This window comes from Lygodium microphyllum, chromosome 10, assembly GCF_053477565.2.
Source record: "Lygodium microphyllum isolate KBCC chromosome 10, Lygodium_microphyllum_v1.1.10, whole genome shotgun sequence".
Classification (NCBI taxonomy): Eukaryota; Viridiplantae; Streptophyta; class Polypodiopsida; order Schizaeales; family Lygodiaceae; genus Lygodium; species Lygodium microphyllum.
The window spans coordinates 101936663-101952392 of NC_141144.1; the positions used below are offsets into that span (position 1 = coordinate 101936663).

The 15730-nt window shown below is 42.5% G+C and overlaps 1 protein-coding gene across 4 annotated transcripts; it reads right to left on the reverse strand.

The window, feature by feature from the left end:
- Window positions 1-724: 724 nt before the first annotated feature.
- On the reverse strand, window positions 725-15492 carry LOC148030362 (cysteine protease XCP1-like). Of its 4 annotated transcripts, none has more exons than XM_087687240.1 (4): window positions 14672-15492; window positions 2138-2182; window positions 1506-1861; window positions 725-1383 (listed from the first exon to the last, which is right to left on the reverse strand). In XM_087687240.1, the coding sequence occupies exons 3-4, from the start codon at window positions 1838-1840 to the stop codon at window positions 792-794; spliced, it is 927 nt and encodes a 308-aa protein (XP_087543366.1). In that variant the 5' UTR covers window positions 1841-1861; window positions 2138-2182; window positions 14672-15492; the 3' UTR covers window positions 725-791. The 4 variants fall into 4 exon arrangements, with proteins under 4 accessions (XP_087543366.1, XP_087543365.1, XP_087543367.1 ...); XM_087687239.1 differs by having other exon boundaries at window positions 1987-2182; XM_087687241.1 differs by having other exon boundaries at window positions 734-1383; window positions 1506-2182.
- Between the last annotated feature and the right edge of the window lie 238 nt (window positions 15493-15730).

Below are 15730 nucleotides of genomic sequence, written 5' to 3' on the forward strand. Positions count from 1 at the left end.
TCATTATTTTTTCCTCGTTCTTTGACAATATCCAAGGTGCATGGGGTAGCTCAATCTTTCCTCTAGGTCCAATTCGTGGCCAGGCTCATCTCATGCGGCCAATGTTACGTAAAATCCTCCCTTACATTAACTGAATCGCGAGCCCCTATCAAGTGATCCCATAATGTAGATACAACATTTTTGAATATGTGTATGGGGTCCAACAAGTGATTGATCTTGAGTTCAGTCCAGTATGGAAGACGAAAGAATATAGAGAATCTAACAAACAAACAATATATTAGGTAAACATTTCATCATGCTAAATACTTTAAAGTCAATCGAGAGAAATGCACTTCTTATCGACTCATGCCATGTGGAGGGTGGCTGTCGGCATTAATCCATCTCTCCTTTCAATCTCGAATGGTTAGAGATTGTGGAGTCATTCCATTAGTAGCGAGAACATATTTGGGATGGTCAATAGAAAGAAATCGATGATGATTGTCGTAGATAACCTTCTTTAAACGTGCGGGCCTAGAGGAAACTAGAGAGGGACCGCAAATAGGACATGCATGATATCCTGACGTGGTTAAACCTAAAAAAATAAGTGAATTAATAAAATGCAATTGATTCAAGTTTTGAATTTCAAATATAGAGTTATATACATGTACTTGAACACTCTCCGTATCCTGGAAAGTCGTGCATGGTCCACAACAATATGGCCTTCAATGTGAAATCTCTAGAGGATGCAGATGCACTTGTATCTTGCACTTCAATACCTTCCCATAACATTTCTAACTCTTCAATCAAAGGCTCTAAGTGTCCATGTTTTTTACCTTGTGCTTTCCAGGAATGAGAAGGGACAACATCACATATCCCTTTTTAATTGCCATGGATGGAGGAATATTATAGTTTACCAATACCACTGGCCATACACTGTATAATGTGCTTTTGATGCCAAATGGATTGATTCCATCCATACCTAAACCAAATCTCAAATTTCTTGGCTCTTCTTTGAAAACGGGCCACAAATTATCTATATGTTGCCATGCGGATGTGTCTGTAGGGATCCTCCATTTTCCATCACTTGAACGATGACTAGCATGCCATGACATGAGCTTTCCAATAGACTTACACTTGAACATAAGTTTTATACGTGGAACAATCGGAAAATGTCGCAAAACCTTACGAGGCAGATCCATTGACTTCATCTCCACTTCGTATCTTGATTCGCCACAAACAGGACACTCTCGTGCGAACTCATGAATCCCACGAAATAAGACACAATCATTGACACATGCATGGATCTTGACATAATCGAGGCCTCCCAGAGATGTCAAGTAATGTCTTGCTTGCTCTCTCTTAGTTGCCAATTTGTTTCCTTTTGAAAGCATTTGTGATAATAACCTACATATACTTTAAAAGTGAGTTAAAAAACCACCAAAATATATTTCTGTCTGATTTCAAAATAGAGAGGTTAACAATTAATATTATGATTCATATATAAGCCAAACTGAATTGATACCTACTTCAATAACGCATCCAAACTGATATTACTCCATCCATAAATTGTTTGCAAGTTAAGTATCTCGAGGGACGCACGAAGAACGGAGTACGTACAACCTTCATACAACAGAGTAGATGATGCTACATATAGTGGATCATTTGGCTTCGTAGAGTGACCTTCTCCCTGAACCGATTGTGAAAATAGATGGTGTACCATATTGTCCAAAATCTCATCCTCTACGACTTGATGGGGCATTTCATGAGGGCTACTATCATGGTCGTCAGTCTCTACTCTTCTTGAAGACTCTGCCTCCTCGCGTTGACGTTTTGCAGCCTCTTGATGCCCGTGAGGGAGCATCTAAGAATGTGGCACTGCATCCTGCTCAACCACAAAAGGGACTTTCATGTACGTTGATATATAATTCCCATAACATAGACTAGCAATCTTAGTAGTAGAAAAAAACAATGAATACTGGTGATTTTTCTTGGTCCCATTCTCCATACAAGCTGGGGTGTGATATTGCAATTCGACGTGCTCGAAAAATACACCCTCGACAACGATCACACATGCATCTAATTTTTCGTCGTAGCCATGCATCTCAATTATGAAGACGCAATGTTTCATCCTCACTTGAGGATGTGCTCATTGACTCACCAACTTGCACTGCACTAGGTGATAACGACGTCGACATGATTAGACCTAATTCATGAAAATATCAAAATATTTGTCATTCATATATTTACATAAGATCTTAATTTTAAATACACAAAAATCATCATCTTAAAACTTATCTTAACTTATCAAAACTTAAGAAGAATTCACTATCAAAACTTATCTTAAAAACAAAAAATTATGATAAATCCCAAATGCACATCTAAATCCGTGTCTACCTACGCGTCTATTTGCGCGTTTATATTCGCGTCTATCTGAACAATAGACACACATATACACGCGAAAATACATGCACACGTCAAAATTCAAACCATACTTAAATCATTTCTTTTCAAACTGCACCTTTCCTTTCCTGCGTTTTTTGTGGTTCTAAAGCTTGAGTTTAGCTTACATGAAGTCTCTTCATGCCTCACCTAGTCTCTTCATGCCTCACCTCCTCATGACTCACCTCTTCTTTCATTTCAAACACACAAGAAGGGAAAAAGGAAAGCCAAGGAGAGGAAGAAAGAGAGAACAAGAAAGAGGAGAACAAGAAGAAGCAGCAAGCAAGCAAACAAGCATCAAGGGAGGATAACTTACCAAGGAGAGGAAGAAGGAGAAGGAGAAGCGCCACCACCCGCCACACCAAACACCCAAGGTGAGTCTCTCTCTCTTTGTTTCTCTCTTCCTCTCTCTGCTCTCTCTGTGTATTTACGATTTTTGATTCCATTATAATGTATTGCATTATGTAAATCGTCAATGGCTGTCGTCGGCCTAAAATTGGCCGACCCAGCACGTCTGCTAGCGCGTCTACATCTTAGTGTAGACGCGGACATAGACGCACAAAAATGTCTTCTCTCAGAGCGTCTTAGAGCGCGTGTGCTGGCGCGTGTGCTTTGCAATGTACACGCGATGATACACGCGCTGCACAGAAGGTTGACCTACAGTCTACACGTGATTTTAGACGTGCATTGACCTGGGATGCGCATCTGGCAGCGCATCTGTGCTGCACCTTAGATGCGCAAATAGACGCGCTGGACAGAAGATGAACAGCAATGTTATGTCAAAGGCTTAAAAACTGCAATGTAGTGTTTTTGTATGCAATAGGAAAGCTATGCTACAATTTAGGACACCCTAGTCATAGTCTTTTATAAATTTTCCTATATTCAAGTTTATAAGGCTACAATCAATAATAAATACTTTTGAGCAAGGTCCTATTGCGTGACATCACCTAGAGCAAAATCTTGTTGCGTGGTATTGATTAACTCCTAAATAGAAGTCTAGTTAGATCTAAAAGTGACAAATGAGGAAATTGTATACTTTTTTACACATTTATACAAACATTACATTCTTTACATAAAGTGAGATTGAAAATTGTGTGTTCTACATGTGGATCTCATGAATTAGAGCCCTCACCTATGCATATAGGCCTCAATGTGCCCTCTAGTCTATGGATAGTCACCTCCACCCCTCATCCATGAGTTGCTTGTACTGCACAATATCCTCCTATATTTTTTGTGTGCAAATAAATTTGTCTTTTTCCTATGTTTTTTTGCAGATGTCGTATCCTGGTTCATCTAGCAATGATCCAGATGTGGATCGCATGAATGATACATTGGCCTCCTTTGGCAGGGGGTCAATGCATTTTTTGGAGGTTTTTCTAATAGGGAAGACTTCATGGGAGAGATGACCAGACACCTTTGCCGCTCTCCCACAGCGGATGAGTTGTTCAATGTCATGTCTGGGACGCCTCTAGCGTCTTTGCCTGGCACTACTTTCCAGGCTCCATACGCAGGTACTCCACATATAGGTACTCCATATGCAGGTAATCCATATGTAGGTACTCCATATGCAAGTACTCCATTTGCAGGTACTCCACATGCTCCACGTGCATCAGCTAAAGCACAAGCATCTAAAGAAGCACGTGCATCTGCAGAAGCTCGTGCGTCTAGCGAGGCAGAGGGCAGTCGACAGAGAGGGAGGAGGGAGAGTCGAGGGGGAGGACGAGGGTTGTGTGGGGGTTGCCTAGGAGGTGGCGAGCGATCACCCTCACCAGTAGATCATGTAGAGGAGGTTGTATGCCATTACTATAGAGTTACAGATGCCGGTGGCATCTTTCATGATGATGAGGGAAGGGATGTAATGGCGTACATGAGGAGCGTCGTGCATGCAACGTATAAAGATTGTTTCATTACCTTCAAAAATCAGAAAAGCGGCTTGTGGCAGGAGATGTTGAGGGCAGTCCATAGGAGGTACCCAAATCGTGAGGGTCAGCGATTCTCAGATAATTGGGGTCGTACAAAAGTGAGGGATATGCTTCACAACAAAAGATCCCACCTCATGACACGGGCCATGGACTCACTGCGGAGGCTGGAGGAGGGGCGTGGAGCCTACAACCAACCACCTATGTGCCATCGCATAGAGTGGAAGAAAGCCAAGAAGAAAGCAGCTGAGAAAGTGAAGAGTCGCCAGCACGCAAAGGCGCAACGGATCCAAATGGAAACAATGGGATCGTCGCATTATGGATCCGGCGCAGAGAGTCGTGGGAGGCAAAGTTTGTAAGTATATTTTGATTTTTAGTTTTTCTAAGTTTATATTTCTTTAAATTCTTTATATATTTTAGTCTAACATATTGTGACGTCTAATTGTTTGTATATCTCTAAATGTTTTGCAGACTACCATCGTTGGTAGGACACCTACCCCTAGAGAGGTAGGTTACCATCGAGGCCATAACCGCGCAGCAACATGGCTTCACTTTTATGAGGAGGGTCTCATCATTGAGGACCAATACAACTGGGCCATGAGGATTCGACAGCCAGAGGAGGTATGCTTTTCTTACTTTCCTATTAAAAGTATAACTAATTATAACTTTTTCTCCACCTTGTCTATGTAAGCAACCCTGATCTTTTGTGTGTGTAGGCAAACCCGAATGTGGAGCACAGCGAGGAGGGGGATAGCGACGCTAGTAGCCATGGTGGTACTAGTGAGGATGTTTCCTCTTCAGATTCGTAGAGGAGCACCATACCTCCTCATGAGGCCTTCTTTTCTTGTATATGTATGATATCTCTTTGAGCCTACTTCTTGCGGCCACGCTTTAGGTCGCAAGCACTCAAAACTTCCATTGTAAATGCTTTGATATATAATGAATACATGGACTTTTACTTTCAATGCTCGTGCCCATAAGATACATTGTCTTTTTTCCAAATACACAATCTGATGTATGGGAGGGGGAAAAAAAAACCAGAGAGCATGTGGTTGCAACCACATGCTCTCTGGTTTTTTTTTCCAGTTTTGTTTTGCTCGTCTATCAGCGCATCTAAATTGCAGGTAATTCGTGTTTATTTGCGCGTCTATAATGCAGACTACACGCGCTTATACACGCGCTGAATAATTCAAATTAAAAAATAAAATTAAATATCTTTTTTTTTTAAATGGCATTTTTTGTTTTCCGTTCGCGTCTATCAGTGCTTGTAAAAGCACGTCTAAAAGCATGTCTATATGCACGTGTATATGTGCATCTATTGCACGTCTATTTGTGCATGTAAATTCGTCGATACATGCGATTATAGACACAGAATGATAGACGCACAAATAGATGGGCGGATAGACGCACCCGTAAGTTTTTCTCTCTATTCAAAAATCGCATCTAAATGTGCGCGTATGAGGCTTTTTTGTTGTAGTGTTAGTTTTTGAAGAGAGTTCATTGGTGACATTGATGTCATGGTGATATCATCGCTAAAGGCATTCAACGCTGATTTGACGGAGAATGATGGCATACTTATGAGGTGAAGAAGCTGCCATGAATCGTGGCCAGCAAGGAATTTGTTGTTGAATGAAAGATGCAACGTGATCATAATGGAAGGCTCTCCTCTTATTATTCGGACCAGAAAAGCAGTAATGATATTATGGAGGGACGATTTTGTTGTAGCTATTTAACACGAGGCAATTTACAAATTTTCTTATGGGGATATTTACGAGTTTATCATGAAATGAAATAAGGATGCTTAGAGTTTGTCAAATAGTTGGTGCAGAAGGAAGAGACCGTGCAAATGAAAAAGGAGCTCATTCGCAAATACTGAAGCAATGAATATTTCAAAATATCAATAAATGCAAGGCATGTGACAATGTATTGAGACACGGACATGGTAGCTTGTGAGCAATGATGGCGACTATTTCTTGCAAGTAGGATGAGGACGTTCATGATGACAAGGTGGCAGCATTTTTGAAATGTAGGAGGCTTGATAAATAGCTATATGCTTTATCAAAAGCCTTAAGGATTTTAACTTTGGCAAAAACTACTAGGCTTTTAGCCTTAGGGAAAGTAAAAGCATGAAAGGCTTGATGTTTTTGGAAAGCATAGCTAACGTGTGGCTATTAGAGAAAAACTATAAAAGCAAGATGTGAGAAGTTTCTAAGATATACCCTATTTCATGAAAAGGTTCTCGAATCTTGATAAGAATCTTCTTGTGTAAGTGGAGGTCTTTGGTGATCCTATTCTTTGTAGAGGCTTCTTGAGAGAGGCTTCTTGATTCTTATAAAGGCTTCTTGAAAGAGGCTTCCTGAATCTTTATAGAGGCTTCTTGAATCTTAATAAGAGATCTTTGCTTTACCCTACTTCTTCTTGAAAATTTTCTTACAAATTGTTCTTGGGACAAGTGATTTTTGTAAAGGAGGGCTTCCATCAAAGTCCTTGCGATGAGCGACTTTCACGAACTCTTGTACGTTTTTCATGTGACATCTGGTGAACCCGACATGAAAGCATTGCTTCTAATCATCAAGATGGAAGATCCACCTTCTTCATCGACTACTTCTTTCTTTTCGACATGGATGAGATGAAGAATTTGTTACAAATTCTTTCTTGACAGAAAATTCCGCCCTCAAGTTCGCAGTGGTAGACGTGCAGTGTCATGACATCCACCCCCTCCAAACCTGCACATCCTCCAGATGGGCCACAACTACCCATCCTCATCACCGCCAAGCTCAACGGTTAATGCTATCTCTTCATCTTCTGCAAAATCATCTTCAATGTCCATACCTTCATCTTCATCCTCTCCTGGCTCAAGTCCATCGTAATTTGCATCATCCACTCCTCGACTACATAAGCTCTACCATCTCTTCTCTTGAAGAGTTCGATTCTCTTCCTTGCAATCGAAATCCGCAAGGCCGTACCATCAAGCTTTGCTAAAGAATATGTAGCATTGTCATGGACATGCTGCACTAAGTAGGGCCCCAACCATCGTCTAGAAATCTTGCGGATAGCACTATACTGGTTGTCTAGACTGGTGTCATAGACCAACACCCAATCTCCCTCTTTTATCTCTTTAGGCCTCAATCTGTGTCTACTAGCAAAGTGGTTGTTGTGAATTCTGGTCTCTTTGAGCTTTAGAATCGCTTTCTCAATATCTTTAGGTCTTCTTTCCAAGTGATGAATATGAGGACCCAAAAGATCTTACCTAGTCATCTCTTCTTGTTGCCATGGTTAAGCACTCCAAGTAAGTGTGCACATTTCTATAGGCATGACTGGCTTCTGTCCATACATTAATTCAGTTGGCATATATCTTGCAGTCACACTGTGAGTAGTGCTATCAGCCCATAAGGCATAATGCAACAACCTAGGCCACTCTCGAATCCGTCCATTGCATGCTTTAGCCAAGGCGCGCGTTCACAATTGGTGGATGGCCACTTTTTCTCTTCCCGTTACCTTCTGAATTATATGCCGAAGTTTAGGCAAGTTTAATGCCAAGGTGGGAGAAAAACTCTCTAGCCTCATCAGCATCCAACTCACCTCTATCTGCAGTAACTTTCCCAATACATCCATACTTGCAAAAAAAATCCTCCAATAGAAATTTAAAAACCAATGAGGTAGACTTTGTTCGTAATGCTCTTTCTTCTACTTGATTTGTGAGATCTTCTCGTGCCAAAACAATATAGCGCATTTGTTATAAACCAACATGCATAGTAATCAAATCAAGAACCCACCTGTGATGAATACATAGTGGGTAGGTAGGGTGAAGCTCATCTCTATGCCTCACTGAAGAGAAAAACTGACAACTAGGGCACGTCTCAACAAACTGTGAGATATCTTTGTACATTCCTTGTTCATGTCTGCATAGCATCTATTCAAAACATCTTACATCTTCATAAAGTAGAAAACCTTCAGTCCCAATCTTCTTCTCTTTCAATGTCTCGGCTGAAAACTTATGTCCAATGCCTACACGATCTCGCAAAGGAGGTTGCATAGCAGCTCTTCTAATCATTTCATCACTGTCCAAAGGTAGCGATCCTGCAACTGGTCGAGTCTTCTTGTCAATTGTCTTATATTTTGTCTAAACTCTGGCTTCATTGCTACAACCTGTAGATTTCTCCTCATGATGAGAAAACTATGGTAAGCACAAATTTTGCTATGTATAAACAGCTACACCCAAATCTTTTTGCTGAAATATGTCAGCACAAGGAATACTTTTTGTTGAGAATCCTCAACACCTAAATTCTTTTAAAGCATGAAATCAACAATCTCACAATACATCGCCAAAGAATGAACGTGTAAGATATATGACATCTCTTGATTGTTAGAATTTAGGAAAACCAAAAATTCTTCCATGGTATCTGAGCATGAAAGACCATCATAGAAACCATCTATCCGGTCTTCTTCCTGCAAAACAGTTGCAATCATTAATTCTTTTTCTTTTCTTTTTACGTACTTCCTGGCAGCTCTAGGCCTATCTAAAATATGCTGAAAACACAAAGTACTTTCAGTGGGTACACCATAAACACATGAGGAAAAACTACCGCTGCCAGGAGGCGAGAGCTTCCCCTGACTCATACCACCATCATCTCGCAAGCCAGTGGTACCTAGCAAAAATCTGGCTCTCCTGCTGGAAGAGGGGAATCCCTCAAAGAATCTTTATTCCGCTGATGATTAATACAAATAGTCATGAACTGAACATCTCTCTTCCCATCCTTGCTTCAAATATGTGCATAAGCAGATCCATCATCCAGAACTTTAGTCTCCATCCGAGAGTCAGCAATAAGTGGCTATCCCAAAATAATAGAATAAGAATAAGAGTTTTGTACAAAGAAGTGATAGGACTCACCCACATATTCAATGGAAATCTTCAGATTTGGGCAAGCATCATATAAATCCCCTACAATGTTGTTGGCCGCATGCATGCGCCCACCATGATCAATATCAACTGGCCATCTACCAGTGTCATATAATCCTCGCATAATTACATTAATCTTAGAACCATGATCCAAAAGTGCAATGCAAGAAGTTTCAATCTCACTAAGCTTGACAATAGTTTCCATAGTCGCACGAGCCTCGTAACTTCAAGAAAAATGGCTTCAAGGTACCAATCTAGGCGCATCTTGGCTCTCATCATACTACACGGGCTGAAGAAAAGAATGAAGAGACTTCTTAGACTGCATACATAGAGATCCTTCTGTAGATCCCTCGTCAACCTCCTCAGTTTTTAATCCATAGAGAATATCCTCTACAATAGCTAAAACCTCTTGATCGATCATATCTTTCCATGGTTCTTCAATAATTTGACGCTTCCTTTTTAAGATGTCTATAATAACATCATGAAACTGTCTCTTGGAAATCCCCAAAACTTCTCCAAGTGTAAATTCAATCCTGCAATTAAGAATTCAATCTTCAAGTACCTTTTTCAAATCTTTGGAAGACTCGATGTCGGATAACAACTTGAATCCAGGTTGCTTCTTCAGCTTCGAATCCTTTAACTTTGGGGCCTTTTTTTCTTATTGCATCTTTGTCTTTTTGTCTTCTAATTCTCTACATGTAGGGAAGGTGAATGAAGGTTTCAACCTCCTCGCACAAATGGTGGGGCAGCTAAACCATGAGAAGTGTCGCATTGGTGAAAGCAATGTGACTTTCTTAGGGCATGTCGTAAGTGAGAGGGGTATTGAAGCGGATCCAAACAAAGGTAAGGTCCTATTGGCGGTACCATCACCATCTTCTGTGAAGCAACTAACCCTGTTTCATTCATAAGGTGCGATATATGGGGTGGTTCATTCATCTCTTCTCCCAATTAGTATTTCCACTACAAGAGTTGTCCCACTCTGAGGAGCTCCTGTGGAGTGACCAAAGCAAAAGGTGCTTTCACGAGGTGAAGAAGGCTCTTAGCACCCTTCCCATAATTTTACAGCCTTGCTAGGATCAAGAGTTTTCTTTCAACTTGAGTTTTGGGGAAGATGATCTAGCGGCAGCACTAATACAAAAGGATGCTAAAATTGGCCTAATGAGGCCAGTTTACTTTTCTAGCAAAGTAATGACAGCATTAGAATAAGGGTACATGATGGTGGAGGTGATGGTTTTGTCTCTAATGTTTGCTGTAAGAAAATTTTTTCCTTATCTTCTCCCTAGGCCGTTCACAGTGATCACCATAAAAGAGCATTTTCCCTGTGCCTTACAGCACATAGATGTTTCAGCCAGAATCGCTAAGTGGGTGATACAACTCCAAGAGTTTGTCTACACCTTCAAGATGGAGGACTCTACTCGGGCCTGCCTAGCTGATTTGTTGACCCATAGATGCCATCAAAAGAAGGAAAAAGAGAAGGAAAAGGTAAAAGAGGAGATACCAGTGGTTATCATAGCATAGCACAAGTGATCCTTCCCTTATGTGTTTGCTAGCTAGCCTTTTATTAAATGTATTCCTCCTCTCTTCAGCCTGCATGGTTGGAATAGTGTTGGACTGCTGCTTCTCTGTCTAACTCTAGCCTCTCTAGATCTAAGATCCTTTCCTCTAACTTCTTATCTTGACTCTTCTCTCAACCAGCCACTAAAACACGTAAGCTAGCCAATTCCACCTCTATAGGAAGCAAAGCCTCTTGGCCATAGATGAGGTGAAATGGAGTATAGCCAAGTGAGGTTCTGAATGATGTCCTGTAGGCCCAAAGAGTTGTACTCAATTTTTTATCCCAGTGCTTGGGGTACATGTGTACTTTCTTGGTATCTGTCTTACAAATCAGCCCATTCTGTTTTTTGACCAAACCATTACACTATGGGTAGTAGGGAGTAGAATGCCTGCGCTTGATTTTTAGCCTTTCCATTAGCTCCCCTACTAGATTGGCCCTAAAATAAGGACCCCGGTCAGAGATAATTTTCAAAGGTGTGCCAAACGTGCAACAAATGTTTTCAAACTCAAATTCCCCCACTTCTTGGGCTGTGATCCTACTAGTTGCTGAAGCCTCTGCCCACCTCGTCATGTTTTTCACACCCATTATGATGTATTCCTTGCCAGACTGAGTTCATGGAAGTGGCCCTATTGCATCAATCCCCCATTTCTCAAATGGGCTACATGTAGTTATGGGATTTTGTTCCTCATGCACTAGCTTCCTTTGTCTGGCCTTTTGGCAATCATCATAAGTGTGACACCAATGTTGTACATCTCTTGAGCAAAATGTTCGCCACAAACCCCCTCATGGTAGCTCTTAATCACATCCATAATCTCCTTTGCTATTGGCACCCTTCTAAGCACTCCATCCTTTCCTTTGCAATACAATACATCATTTATCAAGCGGTATTTAGTAACTTTAGTAGCGAGCCACCGTTTCTCACTCTTACTCGTATGTGTAGGTGCCTCACCATGCTCAAGAAAGGCACAAAATAGATTTGGGCTTTCTGTATCTTCCTCATGAGAGTTTTAGCTTCTCTCACTTTTACTGCTAAGTTATCATTTTTACAAGCCCAGATTCCTTTCATTTTCTTAACAATTAGCATAGAATCCCCAAAAACATTAAGTCGAGTGACACCATGTGAGAGACACCACCTCAAACCTAAAAGCGAGGCTTGATATTGTGCCTCATTGTTAGAATAGACATCCTCTAAGTTGATACCTTCTCCATAAAGTTTGTAACCTTTGGGACTGAACATAATAGAAAGGATGCTAAACTTATGTTCAAGTAGGAAGGTCCATTCATGGTCATAAAGAGATATCCAAATGGCAGCTATAAGCTAGGTGACATGGATGGGAGAGTTCACAAGACAAGGGTAAATGGATGGCGACTCAAGCCTTATTTTCAAAGAGACAAAGACACTTTGGAGTAGTCATGTTGATGAACAACCACCAATGAGGGGGTGCAGTCCTCCCTGCTCTATTGGACCATCATTAGCAAGCTAGAGGCATGAATGCCTCTAATCTAAGGGAAGGGCTAATGATCTGGGTTTTTTACAAACCGAATTTCTACCACAAAATTTGGCCAAAACCCCTATCAAGAGCCTTACCATATGACTTTGGGTTTACTCTTCAAGCACTAGGTATGCTACATTGCTTCTCCATTATGATAACTCCAGCAAATGGGGGGAACAAGTTCTTAGGAGAGATGTCAATGTAAAGGGTAAAAGGGATGGTTATCTTAGTGAAAATGGAAATGGATTACACCTAGGGGTTGAGTGAGTGCATAGATTTTTCAAAGAACTAGCCTTCAACTACACGTGGGTTCAACCTGCATCACTACGATTTGGAATCTATTGCCATCATTAGAAGACACCTCACCCTTGTAAAATATTACACGGCGCAGCGAGCAGAATCTGAGAAAGAGATAGAGAGTATACAATAGATAAGAGGAGAATCAGTAAATTCTTTAACTCCAAACAACTGATACAAAGATGGCTCTGCCACCCATGCGCTTCCACTGTGTGAAGCTTAGATGGTGATCTAGACAGAAGATAGGTGAAGAGCTTAAGGCTAGCTAGAACAACAACTCTGACTGGGTGAAAGATGAGTGATCGATGGCTGTGAAGGGGTTTAGCTTTTATAGCCCGCGAATATCGTTAGGTCGGCGCCGACCTACCATATGAGCCTCCACTAGTCCGCCAAGGAATATTCCAGGGAATATTCCCTTTACCATCGGGTCGGGGGCGCTGCCCCCGAACCCCCGTCAAGGGGGCCGCTGGTCCCCCTGGGACTCCCCAGCTAGGGGCCGCTTCCGCTTTCCCCGGACCCCACAATAGGGGCCCCTTTTAACTCCCTTACCCCGCAACTCGATGCAGTACGCCTCGAGTTGGTACCAGCTTAACCACTCTGTCTAACCCAAAGATTAAACCCACAACGGTCACCTTTTTGCCATCCGATCACATAGACCTCATTTGATATACAAGTCAGGACTCAACCAATGTCCGGGCTCACATTTGGCTTCTCCTCATAATGGGGCCCTTACAACTTTGAGCACCATGGATCATTGGTAGCACCTAATGAGGGTGGGGAATTGATCATATCTAACAACCCTAGTACACAAGTCAATATCCACATCATGATATCATTTGGATCTTACACAAAAGCTTACAAGCATAGACCCCTTCTGTCACATGCTTATATCTATTTATATATATATATAAAGAACTAAAGTTCCAAAAAAAATCGAATTTCAAAAAAACTTTCGAAAAAATCGAATTTCAAAAAAATTTCCACGTAGCCCGATTAGTTACGATCTGGTCTACAAAGTTGCAGAAGAAACGTTTTTCAGATTCTTCACCGATTTAAAGCTACGAAGGCGCAGACTGCTGGCTACATGCAATTTTCTTCTCTCTTTCACCACATCAACTTTCCATTCTATCCTTGTAAATATATTATAATAATGTGCTTTGGGCGCCACCCACCTCTTGTAATGTAGCTCCCTTTCTCTATTTTGTCTACCACCACCCTTGGCTTCTTATTGCATAATGACCAAGGTGGGGACTTATCCCATCCACTATTCTCCATATTTTCAAAGATGATATATATCATCTAGGATGATGTTAATCAAGAAAATTAGCTTAATCTAAGCTCTCATGGAGGCTATATAAGGAGCCCATGGAGATATAAAGAGGAGAATTACAATGACAAGTACATGAGAGCACTCTAGAATACCCTCATGCTAGTCCATCTCTTGCTAGTCCATCTCTTTGAGGTAAGCTTTGAGTGAGTTCTTTTATTATGTAGCATAATGGCAAGCTTCGTCTACCTCTTCTCCTAATGGTAAGCTTTCTCTATCTCTTCTCCTTTTGTCTCCCTCTCTTCTCATCTTCTCATTCCATGATTACATAATGGCAAGCTTCCTCTACCTCTTCTCCTCTTGTCTCGCTTTCCTCTCTCCTCTCTCTCTCTCTCTCATAGTCTAACATGGTGTCTAGTACATTTATTCTGTCTTGTGAAGTTGTGTCTTGGTTTTTTTTATTCTCTTCAAGAAAAGGGATGTCCTAGTCTATCCTCCCTTTGCCTAGGTGGTGGCCCTCTTTAGTTCTATAAGTGAGGATTGGAGGTTGGATGGGTAAGAGGCAACCCATTCATCTTTTCAACACTCATTAGTAAGAAATAAGTACACAAATCACTTGGTGCGCAAATAGGATGTCGTATGCGTACGTAGTGAGTGCCAAAAGGTTCCCAAGAACAAAGAACTCTACTTTAAGCTCAAAATTCAAGAGAATAGATGTTTACCACATGAAGCAAAAAGACCAATTGGGTACAATCTCCCCCGTGCCTTATGTGAGCACTCCACATACTACAGTACGAAGCTGATATTATTAGGTCGTCATACCTTGGAGGCAAGGCTATTGGACTGGGTGTCGCAGTCCACCAGCATCTGCTCCGACAGCGAGACCAGCTGCCCGCTGGCTATCTAGTGGGCTCCCTCCACCGCCACCACCGTCGAGAACGCCCAGCAGCTGCCGCACTGCCCCTGGTTCTTCACGCCCGTCACGGCCCCCTTCGCACGCCAGTCCACAGACGCCGGGAGCTCGTCGCCGCCGTCACCCGCCGCCTTGTCATTGCCGTACGGCCACCACCACCACGGGAACACGTCGGTTTCTTCCAGCCGTACCGCTGCCGTTGGCCGCCGGTGAAGGCCCCCGCCGACCCGCCCGCCCGCCCGCCCCAGGTTGTAGCGGGCCTTGAACTCCTCGTGCGTGAGATCCGCGTGATCGTTCAGGTCGAGCCAGTAATGATGCTTGCTAGCGCCGGCGGCCCGCCGCCTGTTGTGCTCGAAGATGCGGCGAAAGTTGTCACAGAATATCGCGAAGCGCTGTAGCTTCTCGAAGGACCGAGAACCCTCGGCGGCCTCCCTGTCGTACTCGCGGGGGTGCTTCTCTAGCCACCCCAGAAACAGGGCCGACAGCTGTTCCGGCGGCGGGAAGCTATCCTCCCCGGCGTATTCGTCGTGCAGCGCTGCCGAGTACTGCAGCGTCGACACACCGTCGCTCAGTGCAGACAAGTTAAGCAGCACCGCAGCACAAGCGCACGATAAGAAGAAGCTGCTGATGGCAGGGCGATTATGAGTCAAAGGCGCCATAGACATTATAAGCAGCAGCTATTTGATAATTTCCTGGTCCGGAGTACTGCTGTGTGAGATCAGATCTAGAGCGCCTTGTATGCGAATGCAGAATGGTCATCAGGCCTCTTCCTTTATATATGTTGCTCCAAGAAGAGATCATGTACAGGGGGACGACGAGCTGAGAGGAGAGGACACGACAGGAGGGTGGAGTTGATCGCTTGAAGCAACGTCGACGTGAATGCTTCAAGTTCATTTTGGCCGTATTTTGCTTAAGCTGGCCCATAAAAAAGTTTGCTTGAAGCGTAATTGGTATCCCGCCATATCGGA